The sequence below is a fragment of the Euprymna scolopes genome, chromosome 28 (genome assembly GCF_053919585.1).
Source record: "Euprymna scolopes isolate OS-2025 chromosome 28, ASM5391958v1, whole genome shotgun sequence".
NCBI lineage: Eukaryota > Metazoa > Mollusca > Cephalopoda > Sepiida > Sepiolidae > Euprymna > Euprymna scolopes.
Window position 1 is genome coordinate 34,161,495 of NC_136509.1, and position 24,429 is coordinate 34,185,923.

At 30.0% G+C, this 24,429-nt stretch overlaps 1 protein-coding gene across 2 annotated transcripts in view; it reads left to right on the forward strand.

Moving 5' to 3' along the window:
- The window catches only part of LOC145249560 (tubulin polyglutamylase ttll6-like), a 351,054-nt gene that overhangs the window by 316,339 nt on the left and 10,286 nt on the right, over positions 1-24,429 (forward strand). Inside the window, exons 15-16 of one of the 2 annotated variants that reach the window (XM_080111234.1) lie at positions 15,358-15,621; positions 18,741-18,924. In XM_080111234.1, coding sequence (XP_079967360.1) covers positions 15,358-15,621; positions 18,741-18,924 — 448 coding nt within the window. The remainder of the gene's footprint in view (positions 1-15,357; positions 15,622-18,740; positions 18,925-24,429) is intronic. The other variant, XM_080111235.1, reaches the window with a different exon arrangement.

The window sequence follows — 24,429 nt, forward strand, 5'->3', positions numbered from 1 at the left end:
AAGAAAGTGAAAAAGAACATATATCTATAATTGTTTAATTGGAAATGTTTCGATTTAATTAATGAGAACGGGAAAGTTTTTCATGGAACATTTTTTTTTTTATTAAAAACAAAAAATTGAAATGACATATTCATAATTATTTAAAATGGGCGAGTGCCACTTGAAAACCAAAACAAAACGAAAACATTTATTAGTTTTTTTGTTTGTTTATTTTTCGTTTGTGTGTGTGTGTGTGTGTTTTCGAACAAATAAATAATTTTATACATTTTTTTTTAATTAAAGTAACTTTGAAAGGTCAACAACAAATTAATTTAAATGATTGTTTTTTTTTAACGGAGAAGTGGGTTGTTTTTATTTTTTATTTTTTTTACTGGGAATCGAAATATAGTTGTAAAAAAATATAATTTTAAGAAAATTTTGAAATGAAAGCAACATTGGACTTTTATAAAAGTTTTTTTTTTGAACAAATAAATAATTTTAAACATTCTTTTGAATTGTCAAGACATTTTTGTCGAATAAATAAATTTCAAGCAATTTTTTGCAATAAATAATAGCAACTTCGTTAATTTTACGACTCGCCCCAGCATATTATAAAAACCCTGACCTCCCCATGTTAAAACGGCTTTCGGAATGAACACCCCCAACCTCCCCATGTTCAGAACGGCTTTCGAGGTTTGTGGAAGGCGTGTTTAATTTGAAAGCTGTTTTTAACATGGGGAGGTTAGGGTGTTTATAATACGCTGAGGTATGTCGTAAAAATGAAACAGCTTAGAAAAAGTTAAAACAATGTTTTTTATGTAAACAATGCCATGAAAGAAACTAAACAATTAACACATAATGTTTGATGAGTGAAAAGCCTTAAGATAAACAAAGGAATTTAAAATTTTTAAAATTGGTAAGATACATAAATGTATTTAAATTTAAAAAATAGGGGATTTTTTGTGTGCTAATACAGAGAGTGATCCGCGCTATTTTTTAAATCGTATTTCCACATTTAATTAAAGTTTTATGATATGTTTTTTATTCAATTGTAAGGTTAAAGTACAGAATAGGCACAAAACACCCTCCCCTCCCCATGTTAAGAATGGATTTTTAAATAATAACGTTATTATTTCAGCATGGATCACTCTCTGCATGAGTACCTTTTTTTTTTACTTATCTTGTAATTCGAGAGTAGTTGAAACGGAAGTTACCGGAAATAAAACCGGGCAGTCTTGCAGAAACGACTTACAAAATATATTTTTATTTTAATAAAAATTTTAAAATTCACAATGTTAAATTATTTTAATAATATGCAAACATGCCTTGACTTTACAGATAGATTTTCTGAAAATTTCAATTAAATTGGTAATGTAGAAGTATGGTTTTATCGATTTAGAATGAACCAAGAATTATATATATATATATATATATATATATATATATATATATATATATATATATATATATATATATATAATTAAATAACTATTCTTTTATACTTACAGACACTAGGGTTTCATGCTTAGCAATCATGAGTGTAGGCATAGAAATTCCTGAACTTCTTAAATAATCTATTATTTAAGAAGTTCAAGGATGAAATGGAAAACAGTTAAAACTCGTGTGAAAGCTTCTCCACCGTTAATAGGATGATAAGATCAGAAATCTGTACTCGAAAATAGATAAAAAGGGTAGGTTGATGAACGCTGTATCTCAATCGTGCCTGGACTACAATGAATACAGTATAGTTAACACCTCCCGCCCAAAAAACAGTTAGTGATCATTCTTATAATACTAAATAATTTAAAACACTAAATAATTATAACACTAAATAATTTATAACACTAAATAATTTTTATAAGACTAAATAATTTATAACACTAAATAATTTATAACCCTAAATAATTAATATAACACTAAATAATTATAACACTAAATAATCATAACACTAAATAATTTATTACACTAAATGATTATAACACTAAATAATTCTTATAACACTAAGTAATTATAACACTAAATAATTCTTATAACACTAAATAATTTTTATAACACTAAATAATTTATAACACTAAATTCTTATACCACTAAATAATTATAACACAAATAATTATTATTACACTAAATAATTCTTATAACACTAAATAATTTTAGAACACTACACAATTTATAACATTAAATATTTTATAAAACTAAATAATTATAACACTAAATAATTTATAACACTAAATAATTCTTATAACACTAAATAATTTATAACACTAAATAAATTTTATAACACTAAATAATTTATAACGCTAAATAATTCTTATAGCACTAAATAATTTTTATAACACTAAATAATTTATAACACTAAACAATTTATAACACTAAATAATTTTTATAAGACTAAATAATTTTTATAAGACTAAATAATTCATAACACTAAATAATTTTTATAACACTAAATAATTCTTATAACACTAAATAATTTTTATAGCCCTAAATAATTTTTATAACACTACATAATTATAACACTAAATAATTATAACACTAAATAATTCTTATAACACTAAATAATTCTTATAACACTACGTAATTATAACACTAAATAATTATTATAAAACTAAATAATTTATAACACTAAATAATTCGTATCACACTGAATAATTTATAACACTAAATAATTCTTATAACACTAAATAATTTAAACACTAAATAATTTTTATAACACTAAATAATTCTTATAATACTACATAATTTTTATAACATTAAATAATTTTTATAAGATTAAATAATTTATAACACTAAATAATTTTTATAACACTAAATAATTATAACACTAAATAATCATAACACTAAATAATTTATAACACTAAATAATTATAACACTAAATAATTCTTATAACACTAAATAATTATAACACTAAATAATTCTTATAACACTAAATAATTCTTATAACATTAAATAATTTTTATAACACTAAATAATTCTTATAACACTAAATAATTTTTATAACACTAAATAATTCATACCACTAAATAATTTATAACACTAAATAATTTATAACACAAAATAATTCTTATAACACTAAATAATTCTTATTACCCTAAGTAATTCTTATAAAACTAAATAATTTATCACACTAAATAGTTCTTATAACACAAAATAATTCTTATAAAACTAAATAATTTATAGAACTAAATAATTCTTATAACACTAAATAATTCTTATAACCCAAAATAATTTATAACACTACATAATTTATAACACTAAATAATTTGTATAACACTAAATTATTATAACACTAAATAATCATAACACTAAATAATTTATAACACTAAATAATTATAACAATAAATAATTCTTATAACACTAAGTAATTATAACACTAAATAATTCCTATAACACTAAATAATGTATAACACTAAATAATTTATATCACTAAATAATTTTTAACACTAAATAATTCATAACACTAAATAATTCTTATAACACTAAATAATTTTTATAACACTAAATAATGTTTACAACACTAAATAATTTATAACACTAAATAATTTATTACGCTAAATAATTTTTATAACATTAACTAATTTATAACACTAAAAATTTTTTTATAACACTAAATAATTCATAACAATAAATAATTCTTATTACACTAAATAATCTTTATAACATTAAATAAGTTTTATAAGACTAAGTAATTTATAACACTTCATAATTTATAACACTAAATAATTATAACACTATATAATTTATAGCACTAAATAATTTTTATAACACTAAATAATTTATTATACTAAATAATTCTTATAACACTAAATAATTTTTATAACACTAAATAATTTTTATAACTCTAAATAATTATAACACTAAAAAATTTATAACACTAAATAATTTATAACACTAAATAATTTTTATAAGACTAAATAATTTATAACACTAAATAATTTATAACTCTAAATAATGTTTATAACACTAAATAATTATAACACTAAATAATCATAACACTAAATAATTTATAACACTAAATAATTATAACACTAAATAATTCTTATAAAACTAAGTAATTATAACACTAAATAATTCTTATAACACTAAATAATTTATAACACTAAATAATTTATAACACTAAATAATTCTTATAACACTAAATAATTATAACACAAATAATTCTTATAGCATTAAATAATTCTTATAACACTAAATAATTTTTATAACACTAAATAATTTTTATAAGACTAAATAACTTATAACACTAAATAATTCTTATAACACTAAATAATTTATAACACTAAATAATTCTTATAACACTAAATAATTTTTATAACACCTTCTAATTTATAACACTAAATAATTCTTATAACACTAAATAATTCTAACACTAAATAATTCTTATAACACTAAATAATTTATAACACTAAATAATTTTTATAACACTAAATAATTTATAACACTAAATAATTATAACACTAAATAATTCTTATAACACAAAATAATTTATAACACTAAATACTTTTTATAACACTAAATAATTTAGAACACTAAATAATTTTTATAACATTAAATAATTTATAACACTAAATAATTTATAACACTAAATAATTCTCATAACACTAAATAATTTATAACACTTAATAATTTATAACACTAAATGATTATAACACTAAATAATTTATAATACTAAATAATTTATAAAATTAAATAATTCTTATGACACTAACTAATTTATAACACTAAATAATTTTTATAACACTAAATAATTATAACACTAAATAATGATAACATTAAATAATTTATAACACTAAATAATTTATAACACTAAATAATTTATAACACTAAATAATTCTTACACCACTGATAATTTATAACACTAAATAATTTATAACCCTAAATAATTCTTATAACACTAAATAATTTATAACACTAAATAATTCTTATAACACTAAATAATTCTCATAGCACTAAATAATTTATAACACTAAATAATTCTTATAACACTAAATAATTTTTATAACACTAAATAATTTATAACCCTAAATAATTTATAACACTAAATAATTTATAACACTAAATAATTTTTATAAGACTAAATAAGTTTTATAACACTAAATAATTTATAACACTAAATAATTTTTGTAACACTAAATAATTATAACACTAAATAATGATAACACTAAATAATTTATAACACTAAATAATTTATAACCCTAAATAATTCTTGTAACACTAAATAATTTATAACACTAAATAATTTATAACACTAAATAATTCTTATAACACTAAATAATTCTTATAACACTAAATAATTCTTATAACACTAAATAATGTATTACCCTAAATAATTTTTAAACACTAAATAATTTATAACACTAAATAATTCTTATAACACTAAATAATTCTCAAAGCACTAAATAATTTATAACACTAAATAATTCTTATAACACTAAATAATTCTTATAACACTAAATAATTTATAACCCTAAATAATTTATAACACTAAATAATTTTTGTAACACTAAATAATTATAACACTAAATAATGATAACATTAAATAATTTATAACACTAAATAATTTATAACACTAAATAATTTATAACCCTAAATAATTCTTGTAACACTAAATAATTTATAACACTAAATAATTTATAACACTAAATAATTCTTATAACACTAAATAATTCTTATAACACTAAATAATTTATAACCCTAAATAATTTTTAAACACTAAATAATTTATAACACTAAATAATTTTTATAAGACTAAATAATTTTTATAGCACTAAATAATTTATAACACTAAATAATTTATAACAGTAAATAATTCTTATAGCACTAAATAATTCTTATAGCACTAAATAATTCTTATAACACTAAATAATTTTTATAACACTAAATAATTTATAACACTAAATAATTCTTATAACACTAAATAATTCCTAAAAGTTTTCAATGGGGTCAGGTTTTTAATCTTTTCATCCAGAATATCATTTGATGTCTTGCTCAAATTTTAAAAATTTGAGTTGATACCTCCATTCAGTCTCGAAAGACAAAGGCTACCCCCTGCAGGGACAGCTGCGCGAGTTATTGTGAGGCAAGGCTTGTACAAGCCTCAACCACACCTCTCCTGAATCAGCAAGGTTTGAGTCCAGTGGCAAGGAGAAGTCCAGGACAACTGTAAACAATGCTGAGATAAGCAGAGAGCACATACAGCACCTGGAAGTCCCGAATGGTCACCCATTTAGTAATGACGAGGTTCAACATTGCTTAACTTTGGTGATTCAGAGGGAGCCGATGTGCCAATGTAATTATGCCATATACAAAAACGGCTAGGACAAAACTTTGAGTAGTGGTAGCAGAATAGATGGCCGGGTTTTTGAACCTTTTATTTATTTATTTATTTTTGCTATAAATGATGAATATAAGTTATAAAACAAAACAAACCAAACATCATGAATAAATATTTGAAAATATGAATAATTTTAAAGCATAAAAACCTTCATAAAAAATTACCGGATTTAGCATTAAATGGCCCAAAAAGGATTGATCTGCCGTAAGACAAAGCAATCAAATAAAAGATGTAGTTTTTATCAAAAAGATTTAGTCACTGTTTCTGAACTGAAAGCCATCACATCAAAAATCAATCAAATGGTCATGTGCACATTTGTAACATATCATTAGAGGCAAATAAAACAAAGACTGTTGGACATTTAAAAGTGAGACTTGGTGGATAAGTCAAGCATAGACTGAAGATTGTTTATGCGAAATGTAGTTGACTTGTCAGAGGATTATGAATTTTATGAAAGATTCGATGCGTGAATAACATTTTTAGGCGAGTGGCAGGGCGGAACCAACCTATATTTGCTAAATAATTCCTAAAAATCTTCAAACAGGTCTTTTTTTTTTTTTTTTATCTGATCGATATTTTATTTGATGTCTTGCTTTATTTTTCAAAATTTGAGTAGTGGTTAGGGTTATTGTAGTATCTTTTTTTGAGCAACAGACGATGGCTGGGCATTTGGGTCTTATGTATTTTTTTTTATTGCTGCAAATGATGGAGATAGGGGGAGGGGCAGGACTTTTTTCATCAAAGCCTGATGGCTAACTCTGGTTGGTCTCTGTCTGGCTTAAATACCACTTTAAGAATTAGAAAGGTTTACACCATGGTTTACATCTTCCTGCCTGGCATAGAAATAAATTGAAGGGCCCTTTTTATCCTGGTTGCTGGCCTGCCAGTATTTACTTTTGTTTTTAATTCATATTTTTATGAGTTCTTCGTGGAGTAATGCGCAATCAGAACAACCTGATCCTAACATGTAAGCGATTCATATCTCACATAAAAATCATTATTGAAACTGAAGTAGACTGTAATGAATAAACTTACAAAAGAATATATTTATTTTTATCTTCAAAACTTTTTTTTACAGTTTTTTGTCATCTGTTTCTAAGAGCCATTTTTTTTTTTTTGCATGTATAAATCTGTTCTCAAATACATTCAGTCAGTTATGACTTCCATCTAGTCTCGAGAGATAATGGATACCCACTGTAAGTGTGGCTTGCAAATGAAACAAGCATTGCGCAATCCTCAACCTCAACTTTCCTGAGTCTGAGCATTGTCTGATTTTATAAGAATCATCATCAGCGTCCCTGCTGTTTTTAACAGCGTAGGCGACCACCACTCTCCAAATTGTAGAGCCATGGTAATCTCGGGAAGACAAGTAAAGACGGTAGTTTTCCATTGCTTTCCGTCTTGATTTGGGGGTGGATCTCCCCCAAGTGAATTCATTCATACGTAATATATTGATGTTGGCATTCTGTAGATGTTCAGTGTAAATGGAGACGCTCTGATATTATTGTAGCTCTTTTGTTAAAACTGCAAAAGTATTTATCTAAGCTAGCAGGGGCATCATTTCAATAATAATAAAAAAAATATATGAACCTGGAAATTTCTACGACTCGACACAGTACATACAGCACCTAGCCTTCTCAAATTGTCACCCATCTAGTACTGGCCAGCCTCATTGTTGCTTAATTTTGGTAATCTGGCAACAACCAGTGTGTCAATGTGCCGAACTGTGCTGTGATTGTGCTGATTTCAGTGACAAAAAGAAGTCCAAGACGACTGGACATAATACCGAGATAAGTCGAGAGCACATGCGACACCTGGTGTAAATAATGGTCATCCATTTTAGTACCGACCAGGCTTAACATTGCTTAACTTTGGTAATTTAATGGCGAACTGGTGTGTCAATGTGATTGTGCTACATATATATATATATCACGTCAACAATTTATGGCAGCATGTTGGAATCATTAGCCGAAAGCGAGCACTTTCTTTATGTGGTCTTCAGAAACTCTTGAGAAATGGTATAAATTTCCAGGTAGATTTGCGATGATGCAAGTCGGGGAAACGGTTTTGGAATTGGCACTGCTATCCATCTCCGTCCGTTGCTTTTCCCCCAGAGGTGTAAGAAAGAGAGACGTTTCCGGATGGGGTGGGGGTGGGGGAAGAGGAGGAATAGGCGTTCCGCTTTAACCAAAAGTAACACTCTTGCATCTCGGCAAGGGGAAGATAGCATGTCGTCATGTCTTGACGATAGTTAAAGATTGAAGGCCAGCCAAGGCGTTTGTCAGGAGGAGGAGGAGGAAGAGGAAGTTTGGAATCTTTCCAAAACAATTATCTGCCCATTCAATAAGGATGGAAGATTTTTGTTCTACGAAAAGAGATAGTGTAAGGGAAGGGAGATGTCTAAATAGATGATACTAGTGGGACCTGTGGAAATTCCACAGGGGACTCATTCATATGTAATATATTGATGTTAGCATTCTGTGGATGTTCAGCGTAAATGGAGACGCCCTGATATTATTGTAGCTCTTTTGTTAAAACTGTAAAAGTATTTATCTAAGCTAGCAGGGACTGCCAGCATAGCCCAGTCGTGAAATACGCTTAAATATGATATTTTAATTTATGCAGATTTTGTATATATTATTATAGAGTCAATTTTCGATCGATTCTTATATATTATAAAGTTGTCATTTCAATAATAAAAGAATATATGCATATGAGTTGGGTGCACTAGCTTGAATCGAAACCGAAACCAAAACTTATGAAGAAAATTATATATATATATATATATATATATATATATATATATATATATATATATATATATATATATATATATATATATAAAATATATATATATATATATATATATATATATATATATATATATATATATATATATATATATATTTGAGTTCCTTCAGCTATAATCGAAACCGGAACCAAAACTTATGAAGGATTCTTGATAAAATTATTTATTGCAAAAATTGGAATTAAATTATTTATTACAAGAAATGGAATTAAAAGACAGTCACTCGGAAGAAAAAGATGCAAGCATGATAGACAAAATAACATGCACACTATCGTATTAATTTGCTCGACAAATATTGTGGTTTCTAGAAAGTACTAATCATCTTGGAAGAAGGAAATATAACGGAAATCCTGTTTTAGATTTAAGCAAAATATTAAAGAATTTTTTCCAGTTTAAGAGGGAATATTTAAAAAAAAATTGACAATTTATTTTTCGGTAAAACCTCAAAAGATATTTGCCAAAAATAAACTTTAAAAATTTTTTAAGTCTGAGAAAAAAAAAAATGAATAAGCAAATAGTTTTAACTTGGATTGGCAATAAACTAATATTTTTTCAGAAGGAAGGTAAATTTTTCTTTTAATGAAAATCGCCCCAAAACAAGCTATGAAGCCACTTGATGTAAGGAGCTAAAAAAATAGTAATTCAAAATCAAAAACTTGTCAATGTAAGTGCTAGATGGAATAGATTCTAACCCAGAAAACAGCAATTCTTCCCTCTTTGTCAAAAAGATAGTTCATGGAATGGAAGTACTAAATGGCATAATAAAGGAATCGAGAGTTATTCTTGAAAATGCAGACCTTGTCGATGTTATTTTGGTTGTTGGTAAACATTTACAAAAATAATTACTATAAATAAACATTTACAAAAATAGTTACTATAAATACACATTTAAAAACATACTATGAATAAATATTTACAAAAATAATTACTATAAATAAACATTTAAAAACATACTTACTATAAATAAACATATACAAAATACTTACTATAAATAAACTTTTACAAAATATACTTACTATAAACATTTACAAAAAACACTTACTATAAATAAACATTTACAAAAAACACTTACTATAAACATTTACAAAAAACACTTACTATAAACATTTACAAAAAACACTTACTATAAATAAACATTTACAAAAGTACTTATTATAAGTAAACATTTACAAAAACACTTACTATAAATAAATATTTACAAAAATACTTACTATAAATAAACATTAACAAAACTCACTTACTATAAATAAAGGTTTACAAAAAAACATTTAGTATAAAATGAACAGTTTCAAAAAACGCTTACTATGAATAAACATTTACAAAGAATACTTACTATAAATATTTACAAAAAATACTTAATACAATAAACATTTACAAAGAATACTTACTAAAAATAAACATTTACAAAAACACTTACTATAAATAAACATTTACTTTAAAAATATATAAATAAGGATTTTAAAAAGTAAACGAGTACATTTTTTTAACTTAAGGGAACTTTTTTTCTTATTTAAAATTTTTTGTCAGACTTAAAAAAAAATCAAGATTTTTGTAAGTATCTTTTGCAATTTTTAGAATTGTCGGTTTTCTGTCATCACAGGTTAATCAAATGACATGCCTAGAGAAGTAACAGAAGTAGTTGTCTTACCTAGACGTACATTTGTCATGCCTAAATTAGTCGTACATTAATAGTTAAACCGTCGATTTATCTATTTATTTATTTATTTATTTACTATTAGCCTGGGTGCCCGGCGTTGCCCGGGTGCTTGGAGGTGTAAAAAAAGAGTGGTAGTAGGCAAGTAGGCTTGAACCCGTGGTGCGAAGGCAGAAAAGAAAGTGAAAGAAAACCCGACGTCTTACTGTTACACCATAACACGACTGGAAGTGTAAAGTGTTCCAATTTAACGTAGTCAATCAAAAAAATGACTTGCAGAAATGGCGTTGCTTTTAAACCTCCCATGAAGGTCGGTTTTAATGTGGAGGAAAAGCAGCTAGGCTAAAAATGGGGGACACTCTGGCAGTATCCAAATAAATAGTCATTGTCTCAGTATGAAAGGTTTCCTCTACATTGACCAAGGACCAATTACAGAGATGATACTACCCGGGCAAAAGCCAAGTGGTGGCTGTTACATTCGATGTGTTTCTCTTTACTTATACATGAAAAATGTATGAAAAAGACAAACAAACACTCAAAATGAGGGCATTTTTTAAAACTCGATAAAAAAAAAAGATAGAGACGATGTCCGTTTATGAATCTGAGATATTACAATCTAGGAAGTATAAGAAAACTTCCCCTGGAATCTAACCGATGCAAGAACCCGATGCAAAAAGCCTTTCGTGGACATACACAAACACACGCGCCCATTTTGCCTTTTATATATTAGACTAGCGGGGAAGGGGGGGTACCCGGCGTTGCCCGGGTGTTTGAAGTGTGTGTGGTTTTGGGTAAATCAAAACACCCGGGTGTTTGTGTGTGTGTGTGGGGGGGGGGGGTAAGTAAAAAAAAAATGTTTTGGTACGTAAGTATGCGGATCGAACCCGAACCCTTGAGGCAAAGTTGGAAATTAAAGTGTGGCAAAAAACGTGTGGCGTTAACTAATGGGTCACCACGAAATACTTACGGAAACACGTTTTAATTTATTTAATTATTTAGAATTGGCAGGTGAACGTTTTAATGACTTAATGAGGTCAACTTTGACTGCGGTGTAGTATTTTATTTACTGCGGGAACGCTTTTTTTATTTTTATTTTCCCAAGATGTTGGGGGTGGGGACAACTAACTCCCCATAGCAAGAGAATAGTCCAAATTGAATAGCAATTGTCTGATATAAGTAAAACTTCCACATTGATCAAAGCTGATTGTTTTCGGACATTTCCGGCGATCGCGACCGGAAAAATACCGCCAGAATTAGTGTCACTTTTATTATACGAAAAAGCCTAATCCACATGCGACGAGCGAAAAATGTTGAATATTTATCTTTTCAAAGTCGAGCAAATTAAATAGACAGGCGATCTCCGTTGTTAACTCGTAGATATCATGATTTATATGTGATATAAAAAGTTTTAAGAAGTTGTGAGCCGACTGACCGCTTCTTGGAAAAAAGCCTTTCTTGGACATACACAAAAAGCGAACTTACATACATACATACATACACACATTTTCGCTTTTATATATATAGATAAAAAATTTTTTAAATAAACATTAACGATTTTAAAAAGTAAAGAAATACTTTTTTACTTTTAACTTAAGGGAACATTTTTTCTTATTCATTTTTTTTTTTTTTTTGCATTATTAAAAAATATTGAGGGCTTTTTGGTAAATATTTAAAAAAATTTTTTTGGAATTGGCGGTTTTACACTGTCACAGGTTGCTTAACTGTCTTGCCTAGAGAAATAACAGAAGCAGTTGTTGTACCTAGTCGTACATTTGTCGTGCTTAAATCGGTCGTACATAAATAGTAAAACCTGAAACATAATAAATTTATAAAGTGAACCTCTTATTCCCCCCTCTTCGAAATACCCTTTTAGCATCGTTAATAAAATTCACAATCCTTAATGCAATTTGACCATATTTAATTCAAATAAACTTCAATCTATGTCTGACTTGTCCACCAAGTTCTAGTCATGAATGGCCAACAGTCTTTGCTTCGTCATTCTCAATTTGCCGCATTAACTTTCAGTTTTATACTTGATCGATACTAAAAGTTTTTCTCTTCTCAAAACTCGTTCGTTTATTCATCCAACCAGCAATAGTATATGGCGAGGTGTCCTGGTAGGAGTGGCTAGTTAGAGGTAGGTACCATTTATGGAAGGTCGGTTTTGGGGGTTACCACTGTGGAACATTGTATGTTCGCGATCATGTCGGGTCGTGAAAATGTAGAAATGAAGGCAAAACATGAAGTCTCATTCGAACATTTAATAACAGCTTTATTGATTATCTTTGTTAGTTGGTTTGTTTAGAAAAAAGGTTTGTCGTGGAAAGTGTTTCTGTGCAGAGGCGTTGATGAAAGAGAAAAAGCCTGTTGAAAGAGAAAAGAGTTCATGTATGTGTGTGTGTAAGTTTGTAGTAGAAACGTGCGTCCATGTGTATGGATGGGCACAAAAGATTGATTAGAGACAGTGCTGTAGGAAGATGAGTTCATTTATGCATCATATTGAAGTTTGATTGCTGTGCTGGATTATTTGTATATGTTGATCTGTCTAATTATGTATTGCAGCGAGGTGGGGGTAGACTATGATTGGCCTAATAGATAATGTGGCAGCCAATAGAATCGTAACGTTTGAAGTACCTTTTTTTTCTGGAGTGAAATGATATGATGGATTATGATAATGTAAGTTTTAAAGATAGGTTTAGATCTGATGACTTCAGAGGAAGACTAAATCTGAGCAGTATAGGAAGATGTGTGCAGAATAGGAGACTTTGATGATATGGCCACATTGGAAGGCTGGATGAGAGTTTTGGGGTTATTAGATGTAGAACAGTTCTTAATAGTCTTTTTACGTGATTATTTTTTGGTCAGTTCTGTTTTACGTGTCTTTTGCACATTCATTAGTTTCTTAGTTCTGTACTTCTTTTTTTTTTGTGGTGGAAATTGGGATTGGGAAGATCTTGCTTTCCTCGTACTGGCCAGACTCACTGTTGCTTAACTTCAGTGATTTGGCGGGAACCGGTGTGTCAACGTGATTGTGGTGTATAAGACAGAATACAAATAATCCAGAACAGCAACCAAACTTCAATATGATGCATAAATGAACTCATCTTCCTACAGCACTGTCTCTAATCTTTTGTGCCCATCCATACACATGGACGCACGTTTCTACTACAAACTTACATCAACGCCTCTGCACAGAAAGCGATCAGCTTAAATATCTTTGATATACTGCATGAATTTTTTATCACTGTCTTTCTTCTTCTTCTTCTTCTTCTTCTTCTTCTTCTTCTTCTTTGTTTTACGCTACTTCAACCTATTTAATCACCTAGTGATTGCTTCGTCATCCTCGCCCGCAAAGCTGTGTGTAATTTGTCATCAGTGGAGCTAAACAAATATAAGAATGCTGTAGTAGCTGATCGAAAAAGTATTGCATTTCAAGTAAAACAAATGTGCACCCACGTAATTGTCGTGTCACAGATAGTAAGATATCCAAAAATTACGGAAAACAATAAGATTCCTTCTTTCATCAGATTTTCGATTATCAATACTTATCAAAGACATTCCCGTTAAGAGATGGGAAGAACGTTCGAGATCACATCAGAGACGTCACAGCCGTAACAAGAGAATGGATACATTTGTGTGAAATTTCAAAAACATTGGCCCAGCTGTTTAGGAGTCCATAGGGAATAAACTCTCTCTCTCTCTCTCTTTCTCTCTCACACACACACACACACATACACACAGAGAAAGTTCCTTTTATATCATAGTAGAGATGATAATAATAATGTAATTCATCTCTCCTTCCTATAATAGATAACATTAAAATTGGCTAAAAAAACGACACCTGACCTGACAAAATCTGGTCCAGTTGACTCGCAAAGAATATATAATTTTTTTTTTTCATTTTAGATATTATTCATCCAGGACAATACCGATCAAGAATATATAAACATTGTGGGTGTTTGTTTTGTAGTATTTTTACTTTTCGTTGAATACACACTCACATGCACATACAGAACTTGAATGCCTACTAGACATTATCCTCGAGTGTCTAAGGTCTCTCTGTACAGGGGTTTGCCAGAACAATCTGGCATGAGGATACTTTTTCCATAGAAGTAAACCCTGACCAAATATTCAAAATCACATAGTATTCGCAGCCCAAATAAGATCTCCTCACTACGGCCACTCCACAGCTTTTCCGAGGAATGGTGCACCTTCTCCAAGTGATATTACCTCAAGTAATAGCACGAAGCTGGATACTCCACTAGACTAGATAAATTCTTGTCCTGGAATCCAGTAAGACCAAGAGACCAAAATGAAAGATATACTACAACGTATAAAAATGGTTAATTGGGGAGAGGAAAATTATGTTCTAAATTTCTTTACTCAGTGTTTGAGAGATAAAGAACTTAAATGGAACATTCGAATATTTATGTATCTCATATAGAATTCAAGTGTTAGCCCCAGGTCGTGGGCCCCTTGATTTCTGAGAACTTTGACTGAAGTAAAATAAAACAAAAAAAAAAGTAATTTTACATCCATGTAATAGCTTAATAACATTGTTTCTCGATTTGTTCAAATTTCAGAAGAAATGCTCAATTCCTGCCACTTGCAATTATTCCACTGTCGTCAGCCGCAACGACGTTTCACACAATAGAACCAATCTAATCACACTCCCAGACAGCAGCGGCTACATCTCTGGACGTTCCCCTTCCAGAAACAGTGGACTGCAGCAGGCTTCTTCCACTAACATCCAAAGTAGTGCTGGACAAGAACAGCGCTTGATAGTCACCAATGGTCAAACATCAACAGCAGTCACGTATCAGAATTTTAGCCGGAACCCGAAACAAGTGAGTTTTAAATTAAATGTCAGTTTCGTAAGATATATGATACCTCAAGCGTTTTTTTTTTTTTTTTTTGTTGCTTGCAGTAAAACACATGTCAATTGACAATAGAATGGTCAAGTTTCCTCCCTTTTTTTTTCATCAATGTTGTTGGATTTAAATGTTGATAAAAAAAACATGAAGACGCCAGTTTGATCCTAAAGAATTTTGTTTGTGGCAGAATAAGGATAGAAGACAAATGCGTATGCAAAGATAGGAGAGGGAGGGAGGGAGAGGGGAGAGGAAAGGAGAAAGGGCGAGAGAGGGAGAGGGAGGGACGAGAGAGAGGAAGAGAGAAAGGGAGAGAGAGAGAGAGAGAGAGGGGAGAATTAATTGGTGGGAATGATACTGTTTACATATTTAGGCTTTCTTCCTGTGAACTAAACCAGCTACCTCAACTGTTCTACATCTAATAACCCCAAAACTCTATCTCATCCAGCCTTCCAATGTGGCCATACCCTCAAAGCCTCCTATTCTGCACACATCTTCCTATACTGCCCAGATTTAGTCTTCCTCTGAAGTCATCAGATCTAAACCTGTCTTTAAAACTTACATTATCATAATCCATCATATCATTTCTCTCCCCCCCAAAAAGGTACAGAATAGTTAATACTCGGAAATTCATAAACAAAAACAACAATTGTGTAATACCATCTTTCTATCTGCCCAGATTCCATCCTCCTCTGATGTCACTAAAGCTTTTCCCTCCTCTCTGCATCCATTACACAATCAGCATTCTCCTCCATCCCATCTCTTTATCATCCTGCTTGTTGATTTGATATCAATGGTTCCAAACTCTTGTCAACTGTTGTAACTTCACAGACGTATAAACATTTGACAGCCGTGCATCTTCAGTCGTAACCCGAGTTTTGTCAATGCTGTTAAATTTGAGTGTTCATTAAAAATCATGTGGATGCAGGTTTGGGTTTAAAGAGTTTTATTTATGACAGAACAAGGACAGAAAACAAATGCATGCGCATAAGAGAGAGAGAGAGAGAGAGAGAGAGAGAGAGAGAGAGAGAGAGAGAGAGAGAGAGAGAGAGAGATTCAGAAAGAATGAATTGGAGGGAGAGATATCATTTATATAGAGACAGGCCGACTTTTAGCCAGCTGTGTTCCCTGCATCCCGGGCTGACAGTCTGTTCTCATCATTGTCCAGAGGCTGAGAGAACGAGTCACTCTTCTGGGTGAAACTTATGTGATTTTAAACTTTTGCTTTGAGACCGCCCCTTCTTTTAGGGTGTAATCTCCCCCGGGCCCTCCTTCGCTAGGTAACACATCATGCATCTTAATTTTGCACTATCAAAGCAAGATAAAGTGCTCTTAGCAGTTCCTCCCTAGATGCGACGATAGCATTCTATCTGAGGACTATCTCACTGCCAGCTCAGGATGCAGGAAACACGGCTGACTAAAAGTCGGCTTGTCTATATAAATGATATCTCTCCCTCCAATTCATTCTTTTCAATAATAAAATGTTGTCTTTAAGCATACGTGCAGGAGTGTTTATATGTAGTCTCTTTTTTCCACTTCTGTCATTCCACTTTCCATCATTACCATCTCATCCAGTGGTTGCTATACAATAAGCTTCTTTTCATAAAGAAAGAGGACACAAGGAGACGTCTGCTGAGAGTTTTTATAAATGGTTGTACTTGGGGAGAATTGACTTAGGAGAGAGGAGACTAATGTTAACGTGGCTAATTGTGTTATTCTTTAATTTTATGACATATGTGTGACGCAGACAGACAGAGACATCTAAGCAACATTGCACTTGGATTATTTCTACATTATTAGTGGTGTTTCATTCACAAGGGGATGTTCATTTAGAGTTTCTTTTTTTTTCAAAGTTTTATTCGTAGAGACTAGATTTTAGAGAAAGAGACTACTGCCATCTTAGCTAATTGTTTAATTCTTAACTTGATAAAATGAGTAATGCAGATGGATAGAGACCATTAAATTAACATTCTGATTAGATTATGGAGCTGTCTACATTATTAGGCTTGTCTCATTCACATGGCTTCCATCAAAAGACTGATTTGAAAACCTTTGTTTCTCTCAGTTCAAAAACGTGACATCATTCGTCATCATTTGTCTACTGTTTGACCTGGTGCCCCCCCCTGCCTCAACTTTATATCACTCATCTTTCATTCAACTCTGGCAACTATTCTGTTTTTCAAATATGGATTACTATTACGCACTCAGTGTGACTCTTGTCAAAATGCACACTAGCTAGTTTAATCATCACAAGCGTAGAGTTCCTAATATGTAATATGTTTTTTTTTTATTTTAGATCTTGAGTAAAAGTCAGTCTTATAAGCTTATCAAAGCAAACAGAGAGTAATTTGTTGGGTATTCTGTTTCTTTAATGTTTGTTTTTTTAACAATTGCTTTGTAATATTTTTAATATTTTCTTTATTTTTAATGTTTTTTTTATGTATTTTATATCTTATAAATATTTGTAATATTTTCTTAATGTTTTACAATGTTTATTTTATTTTTTAAATATATTTTGAATGTATTTTTTCTATTTTCTTAATGTTTTACTAAGTTAATTTAATTTTTTAAAATATTTTCTTTGTTTTTTTTTTTAAATATTTTGAATTTTTAAAATATTTTCTTAATGTTAATTTAATTCTTTTAAATATTTTCCTAATCTTTTCTTTTTTGTTAAAGTTTAAAATATAGTTTTGTATTTTCTTAATGCCTTTTATACTTTCTTAATGTTTTTAACGCTTTTATATATTTATGTTTTTATATATTTTTCATATTTTAAAATGTTTTTATATATCTTTAATATTTTAAAATGTTTTTAAAATGTTTTTTAATGTTTTTGATATATTTTCCATATTTTAAAATATTTTTAAAATGTTTTTCCGATGATTTTTTATATATTTTTAATATTTTAAAATATTTTGAAAAAGTTTTTTTTAATGTTTTTTTTATACATTTTTAATATTTTAAAATGTTTAGAAAACTTTTTTTTTTTTATATATTTTTAATATTTTATAATGTTTGTTTTTTTTAAATATTTTAAAATGTTTTTCTTTTCCCTATTATCATCTATATAACTTTTTAAAAAATTATTTCAGATGAAGAAACCTACATCTATGTTCGATCGGACCGGCAGGGGTTACTCATTAGAGTATGGCGAGGCACCGGATGGCTATGAAAAAGATGCAGAAAGGTTGGGCATGTGTTGTGGGAGTCATGTTGATATTCATGCAGATACTGTCCTCAATCGCCGGAAAAGGTGTTTTCGCAAAGACATTGTTGGTGAGTTAATTCCATAAAAACCGTTTTATTTCCTTTTTTATTTTTTTAGAAAACTTACTCTAGACAAGGCATGAAGCCACTTGATGTAAGGAACTAAAAGAATTAAAGATGATTATCGTGAAGGCAGAAGATGTCTATTGACCTTAATCTTGAAAAGACCAATACTATATTATACTGAAGTGGCACTCATCCTATGCGGGTTGAACCGACCTCCTCCAAAGGAGGAAGTTTCATTGGGAATATAAAATTCACAAGTGGTCCTCAGTTGCATGTATATCCCCCATTAGGAGAGATGATGATGCTAAGTTTTGGCAGTTCTGGCAGGGAGGTGTCGACGTCCCTCGAACATACAGCACCTGGTATTCAAAATTGGTCACCCATCTGGTACTGACCAATTTTGTTGTTTATTCTGTTTATTTTTTAGTGTTTGTTCTTTTAACATTTGTTTTTTTTAATGTTTTTTTATATTTTCTTTCTTTTTAATGTTTTTATACGTATTTTATATTTTTTAAATGCTTGTAATATTTTCTTAATGTTTTAGAATGTTTATTTTAGTTTGTAAAATATTTTCTTTATATTTTCTTAATGTTTTTTTTTTTTAAATATTTTTTAATATACATTAGGTTTAATTTTCAATGTGACTGTCATAACAAAAAAAATATTTTCTTTATCCTCGTTAATGTTTTTTTTAATACTTTTTAATGTTTTTTTAAAAATATTTTCTTAATGTTTTACAAAATTTATATAATTGTTTTTTACTTAACTTCGGTAATCTGATGGGAATCAATGTGATTATGCCAAAAAGGATCAATTCCAAAAAGATAAGAGGAAAACAGTCGGTAGCAAGATATTACGACAAATCTGTTGTTTTTGTAAATGGTAAGGTGTATTGTAATGAGGCATCAAAACAGCGAATGTGACTGTCATAATAAAACATTGGCAAGAGGCGACGGATTTTCACGAGATTGGTGTCGTTTTGAAGCCCGAGCTTTCGGATGGCAAATATCGAAAAATTGGCCCAAAACATTAATTCCTTCACCCTCAACTGGGCACTTTTCTACAGGGAGGGGTCGCTTTTTTTCGCCGATATTTTTAAAAGTCATCCCCTCTTTTAGATTGTCTAGCCTTGATTTAAACCTACGTCACTTCCGGTTTGGCGATGGACGCAGCAGCCTTTCAGATTATCTAGCCTTAATTTAAACCTACGTCACTTCCGCTTTGGCGATGGACGCAGCAGCAAACACGTCACGTTTTTTTTTCCATGTTCTTTTCCTCTTTCGCGGTACGGGTTCAAGCCTGCCTGCCTGCCTACTACCACTTCTTTTTTTTTTTTTTTTTGCTCAACACACACCTCCAAACACCCGGGCAACGCCGGGCACCCAGACTAGTATTTTATACAAAAACATATCTTATATGTTTTTGTATAGAGTGATGTGGTTCTCGGTTGATTAACTGCGTCTAACTACTGCATAAATTGATCAAGTATAATAAGCAGATATAAAGAAACTACAGAAAACTCATTGATTAAATATTTATACGCATCTCTTTTTGTTTTCTTCTCATACAATTAACTTTAACTGGTTTTATCAAAAATATTTAACCGGTGTATATTAGCAGAAAGAACGTTCCACCTGCAAGCCTGCAGTTCTTGGAAAGAACCTACTGAAAAAGGCAGCTGTATTATTTCAACATATCAAAATAGTGAATTGGTGAAGACCACTAAACCAACAAGTCAAACGAGCTGAAACAAAAGAAGCAGGCTTTCGGAACTCTCTTCCTGCTCACTGTTTTCCCCTTTACCTACGGACAAGATAAATTACTCTTCTACCTACCTGGATAACTTTTTGGGGGGGTGTTTTAACTTATTTGATAGCAATTTTTTTTCTTTTTCATTTTAGTGCAAAAGTAATGTCAAGTTTTAAGTGAGAACAATATAATGACAGCTTAATATGCAGAGCCTCTGTAATCGCTTAAAAATCGATAATTAAACAAAAATAACGGAAATAAAAAGATACAGTTTGGTTGAACATTAAACTTTTGTGCGATTGGTGACAGTTATTAGCTGTGATGGTGTTTAATTTTTGAATTTTGAGTGATTATCGAAGCTCTGCATGGCTGTCTTAATAATGGCGTAGGGCATATGGCAAGACACCAGATGAATATTGTTTTCATTGTTATGACTCCCAAGTATATATCCGTTGATATTTTATGCTTTTTGTATAAAGTGATGTGGTTCTCAGTTGATTAATGGCGTCCAATTGTGTTGGATGTATATATATATATACTAGCGGGGGGGGGGTACCCGGCGTTGCCCGGGTGTTCGGAGGTGTGTGTGTTGAAAAGAAAAAAAATAGTTTTAGTAGGAAGGTAGGCTGGAACGCCGAAGTCTTGACGCGAAGGGGGAAAGGAAATGGGGGAAAAAAGCATGTGACCCAACCATCTCGGCCACGAATCTTAAGTTGACGTTTATAAAGCAAAATTAACAGGTGTGAGAAAGTTAAGTCGCGTGATGCTTGACCTAGTTTTGCGCTGGAAGCCAGTTTCTGTTTCCCCCTACCACATCATTCGCTTTTTGAAGACGCGGCGATCGAAAGATCTCTCGAAAATAGCTTGTAAAAGTCGGGTAAATTAAAGATATCGACGACCCCCGTTCTTTAGTCGTAGATATTATGATTTAGACGTGATATAAAAAGTTTTAAGGAGTGAGCCGACCGAGAAGCCCGGCGAAAAAAAGCCTTTGGCGGACATACATAAAAATGCACACACACACACATTTTTCCTTTTATATATATATACTAGCGGGGGGGGGGTACCTGGCGTTGCCCGGGTGTTTTGAGGTGTGTGTTTTTAAAAAGAAAAAACGTTGGCCGGGTGTTTGGAGGTGTAAAAGAAAAAAAAGTTTTAGTAGGAAGGTAAGATTGAACCTCGAATCCTTGACACGAAGGTGGAAACGAAAGGGGAAAAAAGCCAGGCACCTAAACATCTTGGCCACGAGGGGAGAGGAATTAATAAGCGTGTTAAGCTAAGGTTTATAAAGCAAAATATACAGGTGCAAAGAAGGTGTGCGATGTTTGACTAAGCCAGTTATTGTTTCCCTGCACCCCATTATTCACTTTTCGAAGACGCGGTGAGCCGGTAAAAGTCGGGCAAATTAAATACACACGCGACCTCCGTTCTTAAATCGTAGATATTATCATTTAGACGTGATATAAAAAGTTTTAAGAAGGAGCGAGCCGACTGAGCAGGCCTTGGAAAAAAAGCCTTTTGCAGACATACACAAAAAGCGAACATACATACATACATACACACACATACGCATTTTCGCTTTTGTATATATAGATAATATATATTTGAGAGTCAAAACAATGAAAAGAATATTCTGTTGTCCTCTCTTTAGTCATACATGAAAAGTTATTTTTGCTCCAAGAGAAATGTCTCTGTTATACAATTTGGTTACACACTGACCAATCAGCTTGCAGAGCATATTGATTTCATCTGTCCCCTGAAGAACTACTTCAGCTCATTTGTAAATCATGGTCAATCAGTAGAGAGAGCCCTGAAAACAACAAGGGCAGATGCCCCCCCCCCTTTTCTCCCTCATATCTTTTATCAACTATACCAAACGGTGTAGTTAACTGAATAAACTGTTATTGTTGCTGTTATATAAAATAGCTTATTTAAAATTGCACCTTTTTAAAACAAAACAAAAAAGTACAGAATAGTTTTATAATGTACGTCGTTGTCACTGAACGAAGATGTCATTTTCCAAAAACTGCATAAATTGACCAAGTATTTTCTTTTAACTAAGAAAAATAATAATTTATGATTTTTAGCAATTAAAAAGTTTTAATTATTTGGAATTCAAACAAAAATCTTGGTAGCTGAAATGAATTGTTGCCCTTGAATTTTAAAACGAAATGGCGCCTCCCGGACAGCGACTTGCTTCTTTAGGGGCTGCCAAAATTCACCATAGAATTAGCATCCCCTATATGTAACACAATGTAACTTTATTATAAATTAATATTATCAGTATAACTTTTGTACCATTTAAAAGAAGGGCAAAAAAAAAATAAAATAAAATAAAATAAAAAATAAATAAATAAATAAAAACTAGTAATAATTGAAAAAAAGTTTTTTTAATCGTACGAAAATAATGAAATTGCGAGACGAAAATCTTGTTTACATAATTGACACTTTAAAATAGCTTTCCCAAGCATTTCGAACGTGAAAACATACCTGTGTTTAATAAATCTAGCAAAAATCAACTAATCGTCAGATTTTCGTGAAGTTTTCGATACTTATCCATTTTAGAATGAAATTACATATAAAATGCAGTTTACGTAAAATATATGAGGGGAAATATTTTTTTTAGTGCGTGTCCCCCCCCCTATTTATTTTTTCGAAATGTGAACAAAATATATTTAAATCTATCAAAATTTCTATTTATTATGTATGAAACATAAGAGTTCAAATAAGTAAAAAAATATTTATTTTTTAAAAGTTTAAAAACACATATTAAACAAAAACTTATCTTGAACTTGCAATTAAAAAATTGATATAAATTTAATATTATTATATTTTTAATAGCGCTTTATCTAATTAATATATGCTATAATCAGTTTAATTGCTAAGAAAAAGTAACTTCTTAAAAATTAACTGATTTTTAAAAGATTAAAACGATTAAAATTCCATTATTTCAAAATGTCCGCTACAACATAGATTTTTTTTAATTAACTGGGTGAAAAAGTTTTTTTTTGTAAATATAAAGTTATAGTATAAACATGACTCTTGCCACCTATTTTATGGCCAGATTAAAACCGATTCAAAATTAATATTGCGTTAAAATTCAGCTTTTGTACATGCACTGCGATATTCTTGTATGTCTTGTTTTGTGAAATAAAATACGGAAGCCGGGACTGATGACAAATGAACTGATTGATTGGAAAACATTCACTTGCGCAGTTGTATTTGCCGTTCTAAAACTTCACAGCTTACTTCGATTATTCTGTTAGTGTTTACTAAAAAGTAATCAAATAATCTATTAAAAGTAAGTTAAATTATTTTTATAAATTTTTTTCTTGTGTTTTACGTTTAATTTTAAAGTTTATTAAACTTTATTTTTTCCAATTTTAGATACTTTAAAAACTCAACTTCTTTCGTTAACGTTTGTTTTAAATTTTAGTTGTAATGAAGTGGTCGGAGGCACCAAACTGGTAAAAGGGAAACTTATTCCCAAGTAGCATTTAGAGGGAAAAATAATTTAAATCGCTCCAAAGTATCGAAAACTTAAATAAACAAATAACATGTGTAGTGAACTAATAAACTATTTTATTGTCACTTTTGCTCTTCTGTAGATGTCAAAAAAGTCACGTAACATTTTAGTTCTGTGTTATAAAAAAACAAAAAAAAAAACAAATTTTACTTAATTATTTCTAACGATAATAGTGAATCTTTGTTTTTACATTTCGATAATTTAATGTTTAAGTAAACTATTTGAATGTAAAA